This window comes from Xyrauchen texanus, chromosome 3, assembly GCF_025860055.1.
Source record: "Xyrauchen texanus isolate HMW12.3.18 chromosome 3, RBS_HiC_50CHRs, whole genome shotgun sequence".
Classification (NCBI taxonomy): domain Eukaryota; kingdom Metazoa; phylum Chordata; class Actinopteri; order Cypriniformes; family Catostomidae; genus Xyrauchen; species Xyrauchen texanus.
In genome coordinates, this window is record NC_068278.1 from 29700106 (window position 1) to 29724828 (window position 24723).

Genomic DNA, 24723 nt, shown 5'->3' on the forward strand with positions numbered 1-24723 from the left:
TTAAAACACTTTTTTGTACATATTTATACATTCGTGTACAATAATTTTAGACTCAAGCAATACATGTTTATGGGTGGGGAAAGCATAGATTATTTTATTTTATCTATCAGGTAGGAAGCGTTACTACTAGCGTGTTACGACAGTAAGTCAACGTTTGCGGATACCCTACAAATGAATCGGAAGAGCCGTAAACTGACGCCTACCTGTCGCAAAATTGTTCGTGTCTTCTCTTATAAAACAGCAATATTATCGTAGTAAACTCCACACATTGTTCATTCCAAAACGATTGTTTAGTGTAAAACAAGATTAGCAGACAGGTGGTGAATTCATTAAGCGATGAGCTGTGAAGCATCTGTTCAGTAGATATCCATTAAAAAACGGCCTCAATTCTCCTCGCCTGTCACCTTACTTTGCAAAGCAGAAGTACCATAGCCCCCAATCCAAAGAAGTGCACTTTAAAATTATTTATGAAATATGTTCCACTAAAGAATTTTTGAGAGTTACATGTAACACGGACATCTCGAATGTATGCTTATTTTGAAATTCTGATATGGAAACAATGGGGACAAATCCTGATAGGGCCTATACCCTCTTTTACTTGGATGTTGTCAAATATGGAATAATATTCGATGACAAAAAAAAAAAAACATTATCTTTTTTGATAATATAATAAATTTGGCAAACTTTTTCAACATGAATTTAGATACCTAGAAACAATACCCCAACTACACATTTAAAAAATTTGTTGACTTGCTGAAAATAATAACTATTCCCCAAGCCAGAAACCTGTTTTCATTGTTAGACAAGTTTGGACTCGTATAACAAACCCCTACAAATTTTATCTTCTTTTTATTTATTTATCTTTTTTTCTACTTTTGTTTTGAATTATGCTAATGTGATTGTGACTTAAGTCTGTTATGTAAAATAGTTAATGAATAAGTTGCCAATTTTGTTGTATTGTAAAAATTGAATCAACCAATAATAACAAAAATATTTTAAAAAATTGCAAAACGGAACTAATCCCCTAAACGTTCTGAGAACGTTCCGAATATTCCGTGAAGATCTGCAAAATAACGTCCTCCGAACCTTTAAAGAACTCCACATCATGACCGTCTCCGAACGTTCCTGGAACGTTACTAGGCGACGTCCTTGACACCAGTGGGGATGATCTGAGAACGTCCAGGGAAGGTAACATTTCTAGCTGGGAAGCAGCGGTTGCATTTCCCGGCGAAAGTTCCGCTGTTATTAACCACAATGTAAATAAATAGAAGGATAATAATACCAGAATTTAGTCATATTGGTTTATAAACTATCACACAACCACATGTTGTACGTGCAGCAGAATGATGGCCTAATGTCCGATAATTTTCTAACTTCAGCATTTATAGTAAAAGAGTAATTAAATCATTCACTTGTTGCTGTGTGTTGTTGGATTAAAGAGACAGTAATAAAATCTGCTTCTTATTTTACCGAGATAGTGATGCTGTATTGCTTATCTTCATGTTAGTCTCCATTCATATGTACCTGCATAACCTCCAATTATGCCTTTATTTGTTTATTTCCAAAGGCGCCGTTTCATAAGCGTTGCTGAATTTTTGATCTACGTGTCTGTTTATTATACACTGCTGAGACAGAGACCATGCTCTCTAACAAGAACGGAGTGTAAAATGCGTTTATTAATTTGCTAAATTGTAATTTACGTATAGCTGGTGCAACTGAGCCCTGATGATTCATTCTGCCAGTGCAACAGTGTGTGTGATTAAACAATGGCAAAATGCGATAAACTGTAAAACTATATGCAGTCAAACCAATGAGTTTATGAAAATCTATGAAAAAATATGATGACATATTGCCATCCTGTAATATAAAGCAGCATAATGTATGGTGGTGGAACTGGTCCACATTCAAAGTTGATAATGGCGGCGCCCTAGTTTCTTTGAAAAATAAGGTGGATAGCCCATGTCTATGGGACCGCTGCGTTCCCCTTCTGTCGCTCTCTCCACGTTGTGTCGGAGAAGCTACACTAGTGGTCTCTCTTGAGCACCGAATATACCTCTGATCTATGAAAAAAAGCCAATGAGAAGTTGGCAGCTAGTATTTGCATACCCGCCCCTGGACACACGGGTATAAAGGCGAGGCAAATACTAGAGTTCATTCAGAAAATTTCTTCGGAGCCGATGGTCGTGTATGCAGTCTGCTGCGAGTTACACACACACCAAGTTCCCGTGTATTCCTCTGACAATCTGCATGCTGTTGGATTTGATGGCGCATAACAGCGGCTTTCTGCTTTTCTGTGCACGGCTGTGCATTGTTGCCCCTGGGCGCTTCGACAGTGCAGATAAAACTCGAAAGAGTTTTCTTAAAAGAGTGATTTTTGCGGCACTCTGCCCGCAAATCTCAACAGTCCCGGCATGCTGGACGCGGCCACAGGTCCACCTTCAGCCCCACGACTGACCCCCGGCTGGCCGGTTCTGACGAGTCCAGAGGATGCTACCATAGGACCTCCTCCTCAGTCACTAACCCGCCCCCTGCCGGGTGTGCGGAGCAAGGTAAGTGCTTTGAGTCTTTTCTGCGAAGCCCCGCCGGGTATGTCAAAAATACATGCGTCCGGCACCTAGATTGGTTCGCGGCGGTAGACCTGAAGGACGCGTACTTCCACGTCTCAATTCTGCCGCGACACCGACCCTTCCTACGGTTCGCGTTCAACGACCAGGCGTTTCAGTACAAAGTCCTCCCCTTTGGCATGTCTCTGTCCCCTTGCGTCTTCACGAAAGTCGTAGAGGCAGCTCTTGCCCCGCTCTGAGAAGCCGGCATCCGCATACTTAACTACCTCGACGACTGGCTCATACTGGCCCACTCCCGAGAGTTAATATGCGCTCACAGAGACCAGGTGCTCAAACACCTCAGCCGCTTGGGGCTTCAGGTCAACCGAGAAAAGAGCAAGCTCACTCCGGTTCAGAGCATCTCCTTTCTCGGCATGGAGTTAGACTCAGTCTCAATGTCTGCAGGTCTCACCAACGAGCGTGCACAGTTGGTGCTGAAATGCCTCACAAAGTTCAATCCAGGCACAATGGTCCCTCTAAAACTCTTCCAGAGGCTCCTGGGGCATATAGCATCCTCCGCCGCAGTCACGCCACTGGGGTTGATGCATATGAGACCGCTTCAGCACTGGCTTCAGACTCGAGTCCCGAGACGAGCATGGCGCCACGGCACGCACCGTGTAATAACCACCCCTGCATGCCGCCAAACACTCAAACCCTGGACAGACCTCTGCTTTCTACGGGCAGGAGGGCCCCTACAGCAGGTGTCCCGACGCGTCCTGGTCACTACCGACACCTCCAAAGAGGGGCCTTTGGAGAGGGGCCCCGCTGTGCTGGCATATCAATTGCCTAGAGTTGTTGACTGTTTTCTTTGCCCTGCGACAGTTTCTCCCGTTAATTCGAGACAAACATGTCCTAGTCAGGTCAGACAGCACCACTGTGGTAGCGTACATAAATCGCCAAGGCGGCGTACGCTCACATGTCATGACTCGCCTGTTGTCTCCTCCTTTGGAGCCAGCAGCGACTCAGGTCGCTGCGTGCCACTCACACCCTGGCAAACTCAATGTGTTAGCGGATGCGCTGTCACGACAACGCTTGCCCAGTGGAGAGTGGAGGCTTCACCCCCAGTCGATCCAGCTGATCTGGGAACGATTCGGCAAGGCCCAGGTAGACCTGCTTGGTTCCCGAGAGACCTCCCACTGCCCGCTCTGGTATGGCCGGACAGAGGCTCCCCTCGGGGCAGACGCGCTGGCACACAGCTGGCCCACGGGGCTGCGCAAGTACGCATTTCCCCCAGTGAGCCTTCTTGCACAGGTGCTGTGCAAGGTCAGGGAGGACGAGGAGCAAGTCACACTAGTGGCTCCATACTGGCCCACCGGGCCTGGTTCTCGGACCTCGTACTCCTCGCAACAGCCCCTCCCTGGCGAATTCCCCTGAGGAAGGACCTTCTTTCTCAGGGGCAGGGCACGCTCTGGCATCCACATCCAGACCTCTGGAAACTCCATGTCTGGTCCCTGGACGGGACGCGGAAGATCTAGCTGGCCTACCACCTACTGTCGTAGACACGATCAACCAAGCCAGAGCCCCTTCCACCAGGCAGCTCTACGCCCTGAAGTGGCGCTTGTTCGCAAATTGGTGTTCTTCCGGGCTGAAGACCCACAGAGGTGCGCAGTTAGGTCAGTGCTCCTATTCCTGCAGGAGAGGTTGGAGGGGAGACTGTCCCCGTCCACCTTGAAGGTGTATGTTGCTGCTATCGCGGCCCACCATGACGCAGTAGATGGCAAGTCCCTTGGTAAGCAAGACTTAATCAGCAGGTTACTAAGAGGCGCCCGGAGGTTAAATCCCTACCTGCCAAGCCTGTTCCCTCCTGGGACCTCTCGGTAGTCCTCACGGGCCTCCAGAGACCTCCCTTCGAGCCTCTAGAATCAGTTGGACTTAGGGCCCTCTCTCTTAAGACTGCCCTGCTGATCGCGCTCGCCTCCATCAAGAGGGTCATTGACCTGCAAGCGTTCTCTGTCAGCAACACTTGCCTGGAGTTCGGTCCGGCAGACACTCCTGTGATCCTAAGACCGCGACCGGGCTACGTGCCCAAGGTTCCTACCACTCCCTTTAGAGACCAGGTAGTGAACCTGCAAGCGCTGCCCCGGGAGGAGGCAAACCCAGCCCTGTCGTTGCTGTGTCCGGTACCTCCCCAGCTGGGTAGGGTTGGTCTCCATAGGGTCTTTTCCCCCTGAAAGAATAGGAAATTGGGTAAGACCCCCTTCCCTCAGTGCATGTTAGGGCCCCGGCTGTCTATTGCTCTATGCGAGAAACATAGAGAGAAAAGAGGCCCAGCCAGGCTTGGCCCGTTCCCAGGTTGGCAAGCGTCGCCTTGTTCCCCTGTCAGGGTAACCAAAAGGATTCCGACGACTTTTGTGGGGCATTGGGGAAGGGTACGTGTAGTCTGATACAGCTGGTCGTCTGGCACGTAAAAAACACCTGCCCGCTCCTGTGTCAGACCATGTACACGGCTCAGTGCATGGCATAATTTAAATTGGACCCCTAGTGTCGCTTCTCCGACACAACGTGGAGAGAGTGACAGAAGGGGAATGACTAGGTTACGAATGTAACCTCCATTCCCTGATGGAAGGAACGAGATGTTGTGTCCTTCCCGGCCACGTCGCTGAGCTGAGCCGCTGTAGTGGCCGGACCATTTCCGGCTACTCAGAAAAATCCTGAATGAACTCTAGTATTTGCCTCGCTTTTATACCCGTATGTCCGGGGGCGGGGTATGCAAATGCTAGCTGCCAACTTCTCATTGGATTTTTTTCATAGATCAGAGGTATATTCTGTGCTCAAGAGAGACCCCTAGTGTCGCTTCTCCAACACAACGTCTCGTTCCCTCCATCGGGGAATGGAGGTTACATTCGTAACCTAGACGTTATGCTATATAATGCTAAGCGTGTAGGCTTGACTTGGTAGAATGGCTCTGTGGGATATCGTAATGATATATTACAAGTTTATGATAAACCAACTGCAAAAAAGTGCGAATCCAGTATATTAATTTTCCAGTGGCCCCTAAAGTGAAGAAAACTCACGTAAAAATATTTAATGGTATATATCCTTCTAGTTAATTTTTAAGACTTCGATTTAACTTTGACTACAATACTTGAACTTTTTGTCAAACTGACATAGAGACAACTTTTTTTATTGTATGCAGTCAAGTATTTTCTGTTAACATAAGTCCTATTGGTTGGAGACAAAAATCCATTCACTACCATCTCTAGGACACATGTTGTATTTGGAATGTTATTGGATGACAAAAAAAGTTGAATTCTTTATTAACATAATGTTGACTCTGGGTAAATTATTTATATGTAAATATGTATTTATATGTATTCTTTTTTTTTATATAGTAAAAACCTTATTTCTCTGTATTTAAAAATGATTTATTTTGTAACTATTTTCCATCACTGAAATGTTTGAAGACTTAACAAGCCTGCAAACTCCTTAAGATGATAAAAGACTTTGGTTTATTGGAAGATGAAAGAAGAGACACCTGCACTCTGACCCCAGCTTAGCTGGGATATGTGAAAACAAATAAATTTCACTGTACAAAAATGTATGCATAATGTGTCACAATAAAGGCTTTCTTTCTTTTCTCTCTCCATTTTTTTTATTTCTTAATTTTATCTGTGCGCTCTGTTATTTGTTGTATTGTTTTCATTTATGAATATAATGCTATTATAAATGTACATTTTGTTTATGTTCAATAAAATAAAATAATAATAATAAAAAGAACGGCTTTGTGGGAACGTTTAAGCGGCGGTCGATTGTGTAGAGGGAACAATAAAGGGTAACACATAATTCTATCAACATGGCTGCCTCCTCGAGGAGTTAATAAAGCGGTCAGTTTGAAAATAATACTTATTATTATTTTACTGATATCCTCTGAAGTCCGATGACTCTTTAATGACATATCGGGCTTTAGATTTTAAGAGTGCAAGGCTAACTGATTGAGGTAAATTTGTTTGCAAGTTCGATATTCGCCCATTGTGTTTAAGGGACCGTCTGAAAATTCCAAACACTGCGCTAAAACGTCAATGGCGTTATCATATGTACAGTAATCAATTAATTGAAAAAAATCATAAAAATTCAACAAAATTATGTTTTCACATTCCAAAGGTTGTATTAAACTGCTGTTGGACAGACGGACTTACTACAGATTAAATTAAGATGAGAAACAAGTTACAACAATTCATGCTTCCTGTACTACAGGCTCAATGGTAGATGAGGCATTATAAATCCTGATCGAAGTGGACTGGAAAGATCTCAGGTATCACTTCCTAGAGCAACGTGCTCTAAGAAACGCTATTGTATAGAGGATGCTGTAACAACCTCTTATCAGTTAATTTGAAAGTCAAGGTGTACAGTTGTTTTTCCTCATCATGCTCTTCACACTTTCAGATGCATCTGCACTGATGCACTGTTGCCTCCTGTGCCTGGCTTATAATCAGAATCAAGTTGTCCTTTTTTCCCATCAAAATCCACCACCAGCACTTTTATGTTTGTGATATTCACATTACTTTTGGTTCACACTAAAACTCTAGACAAAGTAATCTATCTACCTCCATAGGGCTGAAACGATTAGTCGAAGTTATCGACAACGTCGACAATAAAAAATAATCGACATAAATTTTCATTGTCGAATAGTCGTTTGATCTCATTTAACGTAACATGGTGACTCGTGAGAGCAGCACTGCAGATCACGCCTGACTGAGGAGAAGAATTACACGGATCACAGTCCAGATGCACTCTAAACATTCCAAACAGCTTCATATATGTAGAACGCAAAGTACAAGGGAATTATACAAAAATAACAAATAAGTAAATACAGAAGCATTCTCGTTGTGGAATAAGCAGAGCTTGAGCTCTTTAAAGGAAACATCCCGGTGTTACATCTTAAATGCAGTTATATTTAATGCGTTATAGCTTTATTAAAGTTAAAATAATACAGAAGTAGGTTATGTAATTAACTACAAACTCCCGAAACTGGCATTTCTCTGTGCGGTCAGTGCCTCTTCTATGAGTTGCGCGAATGTCCCGATCTAAGGGGGAGAGATTGAAACTGCACCCGGCTGATGCGCACTCTGTTGCGGGGACGCTCATCCCTCGAGCTCGCACACTTAATGCAGCTAGATTATAACACGATGGCTCGTGACTTACTGAATCATAATATATGTCACCGTGCATTTCTTATCATGAAGAGAATTGGCAATATGCATCTTTATTAATAATAGAGAGTTTGTTTTTTGTGAGATAAAGATGGATTGAAGTTAACAGAAAGGTAAGGGAGGAAGTCTTCGCCCCATTATACACTGCAACGAAATATGTTTATTATTTGTTTTAGCTTGTTTTCCAATAAAAATATCTAAAACTCATTTAAAACAATGTACATTTACTTTACTAAACTGCAGAAGAAAAATTTTTTATCTGAGAATGTTGAATATAATATTAAAGATATAAATATATTAAAATATCTAGAAATCCTTTAAAAAAGATTCATTCACCTGAGATGCAGCATATGACGTATTCAGACTTGCTTTTAGAGAATAGATCATGAATATAAGTATATTTTGTCTTTACTGTACTCGCAGAAGTATAACCAAGTAAAAAATACACTTATATACAAAATACACTTATATTTAAGATAAATTCTTTTAAAGTAAGTCTTAATATCTCATATTTTGCTTCTCAAGTAAATGTATCTTGTTTTAAGGATTTGTAAACAATTTTAAATGGAAAACAAGACAAAAACACTTCATAACAATTGTTTTTTTTGCAGTGAATTTCTTTACTGAATTAAACTCGAAGTATTTTTTTCCCCTTTAATTCAGTGAATGTCATTTAGAGGTATTTTTAAAAGATGATTTTGTCCTCTTTATTAGTAATCACGTTTAATACAACCTTTTAAGTCAGGACACAAGCTGAATAATCGGTTAAGAACTAATGATTAATCATTGCAATTATCGACACTAGTCGAATAATCGTTCTGATAATCAGTAGATTAATCCATTATCAAAATAATCGTTAGTTGCAGCCCTATACCTCCATTTTGTTTTCAGAGTCAGATCCATTTTCAAACATACATCTTGTTGAAGATTAATATTAATACAAGAACAAATAAGTGTTGTTGTATGAGTAGTATCTCTGTAACTGGTTATTTCACAGGACATTTCATTTTTTTCAAGTAAGATTTCACATGAAAGTTATTTTTCTGTTTTAATGCCTAGTTATAAATCAGCAATATGACAGTTATGTTAATACATTTTTGTATACAGTAACTTCACTTGTAAAATTATTGATTTATCATGTTAATACTGTCATAAATTGTTTAAGAAATTCTCTTCTTTTCCCTTAATAAAATTGACAACATTTCCACTAACTTAGTTTATCACAATTATTATAATTTTATTACTACTTTAAGACAATTTATTATTAATTTGAGAACTTCTTCAAAGAACGTGTGGGACCAGTTTGGTGTTTTATGTAGTTTTGTTAAATAACAGAATAAATTGTTACAAATTAATGTTATTTGAGTGACATTAAGGTGGTTATTTAATAAATACAATGGCTGTTTAAATAGATGGTTGTTTCAGTTAGAACCACTTTCATCAAGTGTAGAACTTTATTGACAGCTGAGGCAATCTGTTGGATGTATAGTTCTGTTCTGTGTGGGGAGAGCAACCCCTCTGTCTCCACCCCCAGGGATAACAGAACAGATCCAGCATAATTACATTACAACATGGTTTCATTTGCATGTATGTACATTACAAATATTTTTGTATAATTTGTTGACTCTTCATATAACTCAGGTGTCAGGGTTCACGGAGAGGATAGGATTACCAATTAAGTACATGAATTTGTAGTGAAAGTCCAATCAGCAGGTGAAATGATGAAATCAGGGTAAAGTAAAACATAGCAAGTGTCACAAAACAGGGGAGATCACAGACTGAAATCATGACAAGATGTTAAATATTTCTTGAATACACATCAAGCTTAATCAACAGCATTTGTGGCATATTGTTGATGATTACAATAACAAAAAAAATATTTTGACTTGGCACTCTTTTATAAAATGCATGAAACCTGGGTCACAATGAGCCACTAAAAATAGCAGTGAAAAGGGGCCAATTGGTAAATATTAAAAACTCACTGTTTCAATGTTATAGCCATATATATGTAAACAATATGCATGTTAACGTGATTTAAGTGTGAGAAAATCGCTTACGAACCTTTTTTTTTGTGTAAAGCAATATCCAGTTTAACAATGTTGTTGCCACAGGGCTTCATGCCGTAAACCCTAAAACAATGAAATGACCCAAACAATAACTGTTTAAACAACTTTACAGTTGTAAGAGCTGATAACTGTTCAGTCTTCACATTTTTACTCTGGCCCCATTCACCTCCAATGTAAATAGCCCACAATAACGAGTGAAAATCAATTTTTGTGGTAATTAACATTCACAAATGCTGTCAATTGAACTTTGCAAATTGCTTTGATAGGAAATACTGTAATAGTTTCATCTGTAGTAAGTCTGTCTAATAGCAGCTTACTAAAACCTTTGGAATATGAAAATATAATTTTGTTGATTTTTATTAATTTGTTTCTAAAATAACTGATTACTGTACTACTACAACTTTTAGAATGTGAAAATATATATATTCTTTTTTGCAGCTTACTACAAACTTTGGAATATGAAAATGTGTTTTACTGGGTTTTTATGTATAACTTGCACATCAACAGAATGAACAATTGGACACCACCTATGTTTTAGCATAGTGAGTGGAATTTGCAGACGGTCCCTTACGCTAGGCTGTAGAATTTCAGAATGAACCACCCTTTCAATTCATGAGTCAGAATTGGAAATGATAAGAAGCTAAATTTACTGAATTCCAAATCAAAGAAATTCTACACAGTCACACAACACAGTTTCATTAGTCCAAGACACATTTTGTAACAAATCATTTCTTTATCATTTTTGACCAAGTGTGCCTATTTATTCACTAATATGTAGAAATATTTATTTTTAATTTATAGCCATGAAATTTCTTTCTAAAAATTTGTAAATAAATTAACATTTTGTTTTTGCTGTACAGCACCAGAAATGGTCCACAATGGTCCATAAAATGAAAATGTATTAAATATACTGAACTTATAATGTCAACCTGCCACGACTTTTACAAATTAGATGTGCATACTGCATATTAACTTATTTATTTGTTAAATTTATTTAACAAATACTTATTTAAATTTAGTAACTTTAACATTTCCTAAACTCTGCCGACTTAGTCCTATGAAAATTCTTCCTTTACATACATGGTTTTAAACTTTTAAATATGATTTTTACTGTCTTAAAACAATAATATCACATCTTTACTCATCACATGAACACTTATGAGAATAAAAACATATAAAGTATTTTAAAATGGCACACAGAGAACTCGACACCTGGTATGTTAAACATGACAAGGGGTAAAAACTGAACATTTTATTAGAGAAACACGCTCATCTTGACATTGCAGGACAACAATTGTCAAACAATGCAACCATATTTTTGATGCCCCAGTGCATGCAGGGAAGATGGTAAATGGGACTGAACCACATCAAATTTATGCATTAATCCAACTCCCTGCTATGCATTCCTGAAAGTTGCCAAGCCAAAAAACTAAAGTAATCTAATAAATCTTTCATGTTTTCAGCATTGATTACTTGATATAAAAAATAAATACAAACTTATTTTATAGTGTAATGTTTTTATAAATATACTAATTTGTTATGCATGTGATAATATGTTAACATGTTTCATGTTATACTAAAAAATCTAATTTATTCTTAAAAATGAATTTCTTTGAATTTCAATCCATTTTAATTCAACTTTTTCACATTCATATTCGAATTGCAATTCTGCATCCTTTTTGCTATTTCAATTCAAATTCGATCCAAATTCTGGAATTGAATTGGAATTGAACTGGCATTCTCCATTCAATAATGAATGGTGCACCATCCATCCATGAAGGAACCATTAATAGATGCTTTTGTCAGAAGTATTTTTTTTGTTGAGGTGTAGTAACATAAAGCTTCCCAAATTGCTTGATTACAACGTTTTGTTTCCACCTTAAAGGTGCTTTAAGAATTATTTTTCATGGAAACGTATACAAAACATTTTCCTATTCCCTTAAAGATATGAATGAAATAAGAGCCCTGAGATATCTCATCAGACTCTGTGACAGCTGTAGAATTAATAACAGCAAACAAATAATGTGTCCGCTGACATTGACGCTTTTCACCTGTCAATCATTTTGCTCGTTCTCTTTTAAATGGGATCATTGAGGCTCTGAACCATAATATTTGTCTGTTGAGGGATCTATTCTCCCACTGTTGAATTTGACAGCCACAGGAACAAACAATACTGTTTTGCTCTATTTATGTCTCAAAATGTTCTTTGGAGGCGAGTTTTGGAATGAGGCGTTGTGGCTATTTCAACGGTTTTGTCAGGTGAAAGCTTCAGAACGCTAAAATTGCTTATAGCACCTTTAAATTGATGCTACAATAATGCATATGGCAGACACTTGTATACTGTATCTAAAGCGACTTACAGTGCATTTAAGGTATACATTTATCAGTAGGTGTGTTCCCTGGGATATTTGGAGAAAAAAGTGTTTATTCAGCCTATGTTTCTGATGTCATCCATGGGACAGGGCGGGTCAGAATCCTGAGCTGACACATTTGACTGCTCTTCACATCAATAACAACAACCTTAGCCGGATTCCTCCTGAAATCGCGAAGCTACCCCATCTCGTCTACTTGAACCTGTCCTCCAACAAACTGCTTATTTAATATTTTTCAACATGTTTTCCAGGGAATTGCTTTTGAACAACAATTGTTTACGAGTTTTGCCTTATGAACTTGGTCGGCTGTTTCAGTTGCAAACCCTCGGTCTCAAAGGTGAAGACTTTTTTTTTTTTACTCAGACAAATGTTACATTGTACATAAAGGACAAACATGCATATTTACATTTTTATTATGATCTGATTATTCTATCCCAGGTAATCCATTATCCCAGGATATACTCAGCCTTTATCAGGAGCCTGATGGAACAAGAAAGTTATTGAATTACATGCTTGACAATCTAGCAGGTAATAACAGACACAGGTACATTGTGGCTTGTTAATACGATACAGATAAACGCAGATCTGTCAATACAAAGTGCAAAGTTATTCATTTACGTTTCTTCCACTATTTCCCATCCTAAAATTAGTCCACCCAGAACAACTCCCCCAAAGATCTTGGATCACATTGAAGGAGCGAGAACAAATGATGCCCACAGGTACCAATCGCCATTACTTCACTGATGTTCTACGCCTGATTTTACCAACAAAGCTAATATTACATCTCTTTCTTCTCAAGCTGTGTTCACAGTTATGTGCTACAATGTATTGTGTGACAAGTATGCAACAAGGCAGTTGTACGGCTACTGTCCCACCTGGGCCCTTAACTGGGAATACAGGAAGAAAGGCATCATGGAAGAGATCACTAACTGTGACGCTGACATCATCAGCCTGCAGGTTGCTGTTGTTGTTGTTTTCAAAAGAACCTTAAAGTATTGATTACAATCAGCAACCTTGTGACTTACCTCTCTAGACTGTAACTTCTCATTTGGGCATCTAGACCTTTTATGGGGATAGTCACCCAACAATACAAATTCTGTCATCATTTACTCACCCTTATGTATTTCCAAAACCCCTATGGCTTACATGGAACACAAAACAAAATGTTAGGCAGAATGACCGCCTCAGTCACCATTCAATTCATTGTACAGAAAATGATGCAATAGAAGTGAATAGTGACTGAGACTACACACTGCCAAACATCTCCTTTTGTGTTCCATAGAAGAAAGTCACGCTGCTTTGGAATGACATGTTGGTGAGGTTATGATGACTTTTTTTCAGGTGAAATAGCCCTTTAATAGATTGTACAGCTGCTGTTCATTGAAACTCAGTAATCTGTGATGCAGTAATTTCCTCTTAAAGGGGTAGTTCACCAAAAATCCCAGATGTGTGACTTACTTTCTTCTGCTGAAAAAGATTTTAAGAAGAATATCTCAACTCTACAGGTCCATACAATGCATGTGAATGGTGGCCAGAAACTTGAAGGTCCAAATAGCATAGAAAGGCAGCATTAAAGTAATCAATAGTTAAATCCATATCTTGAGAAGTGAAATGATAGGTGTGGTTGAGAATGAGCTCAATTTTTAAGTCCTTTTTTTTGCTATAAGTTCTCCTCCCTGCCCAGTAGGTAGTGATATGCAGGAAGAATCAGAATCACCAAAAACAAAAGAAGAAAAATATGGAAGTGAATGTGGAGATTTATAGTAATAATAGTACGTAAATGCACATCTGTATCTCACCCACACCTATCATATCGCTTCCGAAGATAAGGATTTATTTCTGGCCATCATTCATTTGCATTTGCAGAAGAAAGTCATACACATCTGGGATGACATATGGGTGAGTAAATGATGAGAGAATTTTCATTTTTGGGTGAACAATTCCTTTAATTTGTGTATGGTGCTTTGAAACCTGCAGTCTTTTCCACTTTGTTCCAATGCTTATTCTCCAACTCCCTGTGCAGGAGGTGGAAACAGAGCAGTACTACACTTTCTTTCTGGCAACATTGAAAGAGCGTGGATATGATGGCTTTTTCTGTCCAAAGTCTCGTGCCAAACTTGTGTCAGAACAGGAGAGGAAACATGTGGATGGCTGTGCTGTGTTTTTCAAAACTGAGAAGTAAGTGTCTCCTCGTTTTCTTTTTAGGGTTAAAAGTGAAATGCCCAACACCACATAAACAAATAGAACAATTTCAGTATAATGACATTGTTTATTTTGTACCCTTTTTATTTTGTAGATTTGCTCTGGTGCAGAAACACACAGTGGAGTGTGTTTTCAATCAGGTTGCCATGGCAAACTCTGAGGGCTCTGAGATTATGCTTAATAGAGTCATGACCAAAGATAACATAGGAGTAGCTGTCCTATTGGAGGTGAAAAAAGACATGTTTGCTAGTGGTAAGGACATTGAATCACAATCCTTTGATTTACATTAAATTGATTTTAATCGTTTTCCTGTAGGTGGCAGTAGATCACAAACTTGAAAATGTTTATTTTGTGTTATCACAAAACTTGACACAACAGCAGTGGTGGAAAGGGCCAAGACTTCTGGTGGCAGCAATGCAAGTGTTCAGCATATACTGTTCATTAAAGCTGCTAGTTTAGAACCTGTGAGGAGTCTTTTTCTCAAATTAGAGACTCGCATTCTTGTTCTTCATCTGGGTTGTCCACTTCTCGCTTTCTCCCGGTTAGATCAAGTTTGATTTATTTTTTCAAAACAGAAGTGCATGGATTGAATAGCCTTCATCTCTCAAAAGAATTTGAGGAGAAATAAGTTTCTTTCTGGTTATTTTTAAAACTGAAATTTAACTTGCAAGTGTTAAATAACCTTACTGTTCAGTAACTAAAACAATACCTCAGCAGGAAAAAGACACTTGCGATTTCCACACTTCATTACGTAGCACAACCATATGAACCGTTCTAACACAAATAATTGTTACTTTAGTACTAAATTAACATATTAAATGATTTCTTAAGGATTTTCTTAGTAGACTGGAGTAATGGCAGCTGAAAATGGGGCTTTGCCATTAGGGATAATACAATTATTTTATTATAAATAAAAACATAAAACACTTATTTCATATTATAGAGATTATATCTCTGCAATCTTTAACAACATTACACTTTATTATAGAAATTATGCATAACACATTTTTGTCTTTTTTCTTTTCTTTCTTGTTCTTAAAAAAAATTATAATAGACAAATCTACTGGATATTTCCCTTCATTTTAATTAATGGACATTTGCTGTCAGTCACAATAAACCACGCCCCCAGCATTGTGTCAAGACTGCAGAACAGTCATTCTTGAAGAAGAATACCAAAACAAACAGCTGAGCATTTATTTGTGCATTAAATGTACACATTCATTTTAGGTACTTGTGGATGGTATTGTGAGCAAAGAAATCTGCATATTTGTGTTTTCTTCTTGTGTGTGGATATGTAAATTGAGCCATCTGGATCTGTTGGATTCCCGTGTGCATCTGTTGATCTGTTGCATGAATGTGTTATGTTCTGATGGTCAACATTGTGCAAGATCCCACGCATTTATGTGCGTTTACAACAATACCCCAGAAAATGTCACAGAAAATTAATCTAAGTTCACAGACAATAAAATGATCATACTTGTAATGAGACAGGATAATTAATTTTGACCCTAAAAACAATTCAACGTTGCAGCTAACGTTAACAGTTGCACCAATTTATTTTATCAAATAATTTATTCTCTGTCTGGGTGCGTGGTGAGTTGTGCGTGGATGCCGCAGTGAAAAGTGTGAGCCTCCACATGCGCTAGGTCTCCACGGTAATACACTCAACAAGCCACATGATAAGATTCACAGATTGACTGTCTCAGACACGGAGGCAACTGAGATTTGTCCTCCGCCACCCAGATTGAGGCAAGTCACTACACCACCGCAAGGATTTCGAGTGCTTTGGGAATTGGGCTTTCCAAATTGGGGTGAAAAGTGCAGGGGGGAAAAGGAACATCAATTTGCAGTCTCCCTATGTTATAGATAATACAATCTGACATAAATAAAATTAAAACTTTCATGACTTTCAAACATTTGACACCCATGTTAATCATTAGTGATGCTGAAATCTGATACATTGATTCTACAGTCAAATTCAATGCTACATTTGATATCAGTGATAGAAATCTTTACATATTCATTTCTTCACCATGTATACTTTATAGTTTTTTTTTATTGAAAATTTGTTGGGCTTCCAATAGTTTATGTTGTTGTTCATGAAAATACATTTGTCAGGGGTGATTTAGATGCTGACACTGGTTCATAGAAAGCTTTATTCCTCTTCTTCAATTTGCTTCCCAGTTTCGGGGAAATCTGTGAAATTTGCAGTCTACGATGTTTGTGTAAAAATATTGCATTGTATATTGCACGTTTAAAACCTAGTTTCCTGTGTTTGTGTGCAGATTTGACCTTTCTCTGAGCTAGCAGTTTTGACTTGATAATAAAAGATCTGATGTAGGTTTTAGTTACAAAAATACAGCAGCTCGTTTGTTAGTTCTTCAGTGAAAATATGTTTTTGTCCTATACTCATTACTTGTGTTATATTGCAGATTTAAAGCAGCCTCCAGAGAAACAACTCCTGCTGGTAGCTAATGCCCACATGCACTGGGATCCAGAGTATTCCGATGTGAAGCTCATCCAGACTATGATGCTCCTGTCTGAGCTGAAGAGCATTGCTGAAAAGGCTTCAGGCTCCATCAACTCTGCCTCACCCACTTCAGACACCCGCTTCATCCCTATAGTCCTGTGTGCTGACCTGAACTCTCTCCCAGACTCTGGTAGGTTCCTTAAACTCTGTATGTCATCAGTGTAGAGGCAAGCAAAAAATTGTTTGTGTGAGGTCATATTTTATCAGTTAACTAGTAATTAAAGGTAGATTCCTAACATTCCATTCAATTAAGGGGTACAGTTAGAACAAGCACATGTGGATATTTTATTGTGTACGTTTTTACTAAGACAAGTCTGAGAAGTCAGAGCACAGCAGCATGCTGTGACCATAAATGGTAAAAAAAAAAAAAAGGTAAAGTGACAACAACTTGTGCATTTCTGTGATGCAAAAAAAGCAATAATGGTTCATTGTAACCAAAAAAATCTTACATACAGTCAAAGTCAGAAGTTTATATACACTTAGGTTGAAGTCATTCAAAATAATTTTTTAACCACTCCACAGATTTAATATTAGCAAACTATAGTTTTGGCAAGTCGTTTAGGACATCTACTCGAGTAATTTTTCCAGCAATTTTTTACAGTCAGATTGTTTCACTTTTAATTGACTATATTACAATTCCAGTGGATCAGAAGTTTACATGTACTAAGTTAACTGTGCCTTTAAGCAGCTTGGAAAATTCCAGAAAATGATGTCAAGCCTTTAGACGATTAGCCAACAGCAAAAACGTCAAGTCCGACGGCAGTATCACACACAGTTTCCAGCTGAAATGTGCCTACAAGAGGAATCTGATGCCCTTCACCAACTACACTTATGACTTCAATGTGAGGGCATACTTGGATGTCAGCCATTTCAAAGGGTTATTCATATTTGTTTTTTTCATTTCAGAAAGTAGGGCAGTTTTAAAAAAGATTAAATAATTGTCAATGCAACAAATACTTTTTTTTTTACTGTGTAGAAGTGTCAAATATTAAAGGGATAGTTCACCCAAAAATTATGTCATCTATTACTCACCCTCTTGTCATTCAAAGCACGCTTGACTTTGATTCTTCTGTGGAACTCAATAGGAGACATTTTGAAGAATACTGATGCTGCTCCAACATCTCCTTTTGTATTCCACAGAATAAAGAATGTCATACAGATTTGGAATAACATGAGGATGAGTCAATAATGTCTATATCTTTAACTTGATTTATTAGAGGGTGATTTTTGCTGTCTTGTTTTACTATTTTATTTTTAACATTTTGTCTTCCAAATATCATTCAGCTTCCATTTATGTTAAATCAATTAATTGAAATGGTCACTACAGAGTGTTCAAGCTTTATCTGGAACATGAAATATTCCAAATATTAGATAATTTCTGGGGCATTTTTACCTTAAGATCAGGTAAATGTCTTACCTTCTGTGAATGAGCATGTCATATTTACCATTACAAGTGTTTATTCTCTCACATTTTATTATTAAATGTGTTTCTGACAGCTTTTACTCTTACATCGTAATAATAATAACTTCCACCATCCTCTTTTTTTTATAGGGTGTGATTGACTATATCTTCTTCTCTAAGACACACATGAGCGTTCTGGGAGTTCTGGGTCCACTAGAGTCTCAGTGGCTGAAAGACAACAGCATAACCGGCTGCCCCCACCCACACATCCCCTCCGATCACTTTTCCCTCCTTGCTCAGCTGGAGTACCTCCCATCTTTGCCCTCCCTCAACGGGTTGCATCTGCCTGTCCACAGGTAGTGCAGCCCCCTTCCCCTACTCTCCTAAAGCCCCCATCCATGGATGAACCTTTATCATAAGGCCCTAAAATTATAGTTGCACATATCAAGGAGTATTCATCCACTTTGTTCCTTTTTTAACCTTTGCACAGGATTTTATGATATTATTATGACTTTATTCAAAAACAAAAGCCTTATTCCAAATTAGGGTTGGGATTCTTCACTGTGTATCAGTGATAAATGCTGCTTTCAGGGAGATCGATCAGTTTGTCTGAATGTGAGAATGTGTAGCCACGTGTCTTTATAGCAATGGTAGAAGTGTGCAAATTATGCAAAGACCGATGTCTTATGTAGCGTAACAGTTTCAGCCGCCACATGAGTATTACTAAACAAAAACAAAAAAACTGTTTCTGTTTTGGTCAGCATCCTCTTGTTGATACGCAAGGAAGCTTGCAGGAACCTAATTGTTTCTTAGATCATCTTCAAATTTGAAACATAACTTCTTTCGTCTTGTGGCTTTGAGAACATTGTATTTCTGGGTTGTCTTGGCACTTTTATTATTGTCTTTTAGATTATATTACATGTTCAGCACAAAATATTTCCATTACTTTAAACTTAATTTTCTCTAACTTTAAAAAATAACAACATATATTAATTCTTAAAACCAAACTTTCAAAAGATACTACAACTGTGTCCATACTCCAAAGGGTCCAGTAAATAAAACCATTTAAGTTGAGGTATGTTTTTTTTCTTGGTTTGTGCTCAAAAAGGCAGTGCGTATCAACAGGTTAAAATTCCCTCAAACCTTAATTATGCCATTCAATTTCAAATCTATTAAGTAAAATGTTTTTCAAAAATTGTCTTTGTTAAGTACAGAATTTACAGTATTAAAGAGGATCCCAGCCCTACTGATTATAACCAAGCTGTTTATGTTTGTTGTTTTCTCCTGCTGCTTGCTGTCACGAACCCCGCTCCTCTACCCCATCTCCGCGTTCGCGAGCACGCACACATGCACTCCGCGAGCGTGCTCGCTTCTCGCTTCCCGCTTCCTCGCTCCGCCCCCTTGAGCTCGTACGCTCTGTTTCCTCCCTCGCGAGCTCACGCTCGTTTTGCTATTACGAGCTCTCGACTCGTAAACTATCTCCTCCCTCTAGCGCACTCGCCTCAATCAGCCTGAACATTATGACCACTTGCACTCACACATTAGTAACACCTGCACTCGTCTCGTCACCTTCATTGTTTACACCTGTACTCGCCCCTATAAATACACTATCCTTCCGTTTGTTTCCTGTTGGTTATTGTGTGTATTTAGTTCCCCGTATCTTTGCTCCTACTAGTCTCGTCTAGTTCTGCCCCTGCTAGTCTCGTCTAGTTCTGCCCCTGCTAGTCTCGTCTAGTTTTGACCTCCCCACCATTTTTCCTCTTAGCTTGCCAACTCGTTCCCCTGTCTTCGTTCCCACTTGTTATTGTTATTCAGATTACCCCGGCTTTTGACCCTACGCTTCCCTTGACCATTCTTCACTTGACTTGCCCCTTTTTGTACTGTTGCACTGCTTTTATCACATTAAAAGCAATTCTCACCGACATTGTGACTGTCTCTACTTGTGTGTGTGTGTGTGTGTGTCGGGTTACAGAATAACCAACCTCACCGTAGCAGTCACAATGCGTCACTCCACTGATTCGCGCAGCTCTCTAGAGCGGAGAAGCACATCACATTCGGCGCGCGGAGCTACCATGTGGAGAGAGGACCACGCACTCACGGCCCGGGGGCAGCAGGTATGCACAATGTCTGATTTATGTCACCCTGTTTCACCTGTGTCTGCCCCCGAGCCCGTTTATGCATCCAGTGCATTTCTGAGCGCCGTGCACTCTTCGGGCGCTAACCTAGGGTTATTTTTGCGAGGCAGCGGTTGTGTAACTCTTAACCCCGCCCTCGGCATTATGGACCCAGCGGCCCAACTCGTGGGTTTGCGTCAGGGGAGCCAAACCGTGGAGGCTTATATTATGGATTTTTGTGTCCTGGCGTACCAGGTGAATTTTAATGAGGTGGCTCTGAAGACCATTTTTCAATGTGGACTGAATGAGCCAACCTCATCATTAATGCCTGGTGGTCGCTGCCCCCTTAACCTGGTTCAGTTTATTGACCTCGCCCTACTGTACTCTGGTTCCTCGTTCACTGTGGGGGAGGCAGACACTGAACCAGCGCTCCACACCACGGCCCCCGTCTCGAAGCCTACCACGGCCCCCGTCTCGAAGCCTACCACGGCCCCCGTCTCGAAGCCTGTAACGGCCCCAGTCTCGAAGCCTGGCACGGCCAGCGAGTCAACGCCCATGCCCGCCACGGCCAGAGAGCCAGCGCCCATGCCCGCCACGGCCAACGAGCCAGCGCCCATGCCCGCCACGGCCAACGAGCCAGCGCCATGCCCGCCACGGCCAACGAGCCAGCGCCCATGTCGGCCACGGTCAGCGAGCCAGCGCCTGTAGCCTCGACCGCCCCAGAGCCAGCGCCTGTAGCCTCGACCGCCCCCATGGCCACATCCCCTGTTGGCCGAAGACGTCAGAGAAGGAAGAGGGCCCCTTCTCCCCAGTCTCGTCTTGTGCTCAAGACCGCAGAGGTTCCCCCAGAGTCTTCCACGGCTCTGCCGGGTTCTGCTCCGCCCCCAGAGTCTTCCACGGCTCTGCCGGGTTCTGCTCCGCCCCCAGAGTCTTCCACGGCTCTGCCGGGTTCTGCTCCGCCCCCAGAGTCTTCCACGGCTCTGCCGACCTCTGCTCGCCCCTCAGAGCCCTCCCGGGCTCCGCCTCTCGAGCCTCCCAGGGCTCCTCCTCTCGAGCCACCCAGGGCTCCTCCTCTCGAGCCTCCGAGGGCCCCTCCTCACGAGCCTCCTAGGGCTCCTCTTCACGAGCCTCCCAGAGCTCTACCCCTCGAGTCTTTCAGGGCTCCATCCCTCAAGCCTCTCACGGCTTCGCCTCTCGAGTCTCTCAGGGCTCCATCCCTCGAGTCTTTCATGGCTCCACCCCTCAAGCCTCTCACGGCTTCGCCTCTCGAGTCTTTCAGGGCTCCACCCCTCGAGTCTTTCATGGCTCCACCCCTCAAGCCTCTCACGGCTTCGCCTCTCGAGTCTTTCATGGCTCCACCCCTCAAGCCTCTCACGGCTTCGCCTCTCGAGTCTCTCAGGGCTCTCTCAGGGCTCACACGCTCGTTCTGTCCCCTCACGCTCCTCGCAGCCGAGCGCGGCCGTCAGGAGCCGTCCTATTCAGAGGGGGGAGTACTGTCACGAACCCCGCTCCTCTACCCCATCTCCGCGTTCGCGAGCACGCACACATGCACTCCGCGAGCGTGCTCGCTTCTCGCTTCCCGCTACCTCGCTCCGCCCCCTTGAGCCCGTACGCTCTGTTTCCTCCCTCGCGAGCTCACACGCTCGTTTTGCTATTACGAGCTCTCACTCGTAAACTATCTCCTCCCTCTAGCGCACTCGCCTCAATCAGCCTGAACATTATGACCACTTGCACTCACGCGCTTCTCGTCCCCACACATTAGTAACACCTGCACTCGTCTCGTCACCTTCATTGTTTACACCTGTACTCGCCCCATAAATACATTATCCTTCCGTTTGTTTCCTGTTGGTTATTGTGTGTATTTAGTTCCCCGTATCTTTGCCCCTGCTAGTCTCGTCTAGTTCTGCCCCTGCTAGTCTCGTCTAGTTCTGCCCCTGCTAGTCTTGTCTAGTTTTGACCTCCCCACCATTTTTCCTCTTAGCTTGCCAACTCGTTCCCCTGTCTTCGTTCCCACTTGTTATTGTTATTCAGATTACCCTGGCTTTTGACCCTACGCTTCCCTTGACCATTCTTCACTTGACTTGCCCCTTTTTGTACTGTTGCACTGCTTTTATCACATTAAAAGCAGTTCTCACCGACATTGTGACTGTCTCTACTTGTGTGTGTGTGTGTGTGTGTGTGTGTGTGTGTGTGTGTCGGGTTACACTTGCAATGAAATCCAGATAACATCCCGGCACTGATGCAAAGATAACATCCCGGTACTGATATGTACTGACACAATGCAAAGATAACATGGTTCTCAGTAACAAGAAATTTGAAAATCATAGACAATGGAATCTCTGATTGGCCAAGGTGATTGCTATTAAATTGCAATCTATAATTGCTTCTATTGTTGACCTAGCCATTGTCAACTCTAGATAGGACATTATCTCATTTGTTTGGCATAAGTGTACATATCAAGAGCATTGCCATTGTTGGAGACAGTTTTAACTCAATGTTATATCTGTCCTTTTTTATGGTTCTTGAGGTCAGCCAACTAAGATATCAGCTTTCACTAAATGACACTTAATTGACTTTGCATAAACTGAAGTTTTAGTATTTCTTTTTCTAAAAAGTGTACAAAATTTCTGCCATTGCAAAGTACTTTTATAAAATTATAGACTTCACATTTTGGTCTTTAATCCCTCCAAAAATTGGCCCCAATCATTTCCATTGTAAGTGCCTCACTGTAAAATCGATTTAGATTTGAGTCGAAAATTATTTTTTGGTAATCAACAATATTCCACAAATTCCACTGAATAAGCTTAACTTGTATTGAACCCGGAATATTCCTTTAATAAACTAAAACATTTCTCCAAGCTAGCAATCATTAAAACATCTTAAACAAGATTTTGTGCTTCGAAAAAATGCTGGACCAAAGCGTTTTTATTCTAAGCACTATTACTAGCATAAGTTGCCCTTTGCTATTTGTCTATTTCTACACTACATCTCTGGTTTTAGTTTCAACAAACACACCTAAGCTATATGACACCAAGCAATGTCTAGCTGCCCTAACATGCTTCATCAGACTGTGCTTTGCTTAGTGTTTTGTGAGCTGGTAAATAGTTTCATAAGGAAAAGATCAGCGCTACAGAGAGAAAGGCACTGTAATATGTGTGATGCATGTCCCTTTTAACTTACAGCCATTCATCTTAAAAAATAAATACAATAACCAGAAACTCCTACTCCCTGTCAATTTTGCTGACAAGTCCATTTTTGGTTAGGATAATGACACCACCCTAATATTTTACTGACATGCTGATTGCCATCAGAAAAAAAAAAGAACTACAACTAAGCAATAAAAGCATTGTAAAATATCCACACCCAATCTTACAAAATGTCAACAAACACACCTAAGCTATATGACACCAAGCTTCACCCAATCTTACACTCATCCACTGTATAATATCATAAGCGGCATTCTTTTAAAGTTTTACAGAATATTAAAAGAAATACTGAATTGCATATAGAGCACACCACTTTGATAAAACTGTGCCTAGTCTGAACCATCTTTTTTACACTGCCTGTGAAAGCAAGACGCTTACAGAATGAGTCAGCAGCACCAGCATCCATTCATCCATCTCTTCTCTTCAGCAGAGAGACATTTTTTGCACTTAAATATGTTTGAAACTAATCAAGTAATGCCCACAAAAAAGGGTTCCTCACCCAGGGATATATCTGGTTCATGTCTGTTCTTCAAATTTCATCAGATTGGTGGACAAATGTTATTCCCCTTTAATTAGAATGTTGCTAAGAGTGAATTGTGTATTTATACCAGCTGAATATATTTACTGACTGCCAAACTCTTTTTAATCCTGAATGTTCAGTTTGTGTTTTTAAAGTAGAAATAAAAGCATGTGGAAAATAGTCTTTATAATAGTAACTGGTGTTACTATTGATGAAGGACTGATGAAGGCATGATTGTTGGGTGATGTAAAGCATTGTTTTACCAAGGTACTATGACTAGAATAGCCAAACTAGAGAATTTGTTCCCTGTATGATGACTGCAACATCCTATAGGCAATTATCATTGACTTTTGTGTGAAACAATGGCCTTTTCATGCCATTTTACTCGGCTGAGGAGCACAGATTTTGTAAATCTTGTTTGGTTTAAAAAACAAAACTCATCTTTATTGTGGCCTGTATGTGACCTGTTTATACAACAATAAAATCACAATTAACTGAATGTATTGTCCTTGTCTTTGCACCTTGAAGACGTTAAAGATGTCCTTTTTGAAGGAAAAA

The 24723-nt window shown here is 40.3% G+C and overlaps 1 protein-coding gene across 1 annotated transcript; it reads left to right on the top strand.

The window, feature by feature from the left end:
• Positions 1-6389: 6389 nt before the first annotated feature.
• LOC127624516 (CCR4-NOT transcription complex subunit 6-like) lies at positions 6390-24654 on the top strand (the record flags this gene model as incomplete). The annotated part of the gene is made up of 11 exons (XM_052099302.1): positions 6390-6427; positions 12443-12528; positions 12630-12719; positions 12842-12910; positions 12991-13148; positions 14215-14369; positions 14488-14645; positions 16826-17053; positions 17641-17765; positions 18476-18681; positions 20298-24654. Coding segments are annotated over 11 exons (2163 nt in total), but the record flags the coding sequence as incomplete, so codon positions are not given.
• Between the last annotated feature and the right edge of the window lie 69 nt (positions 24655-24723).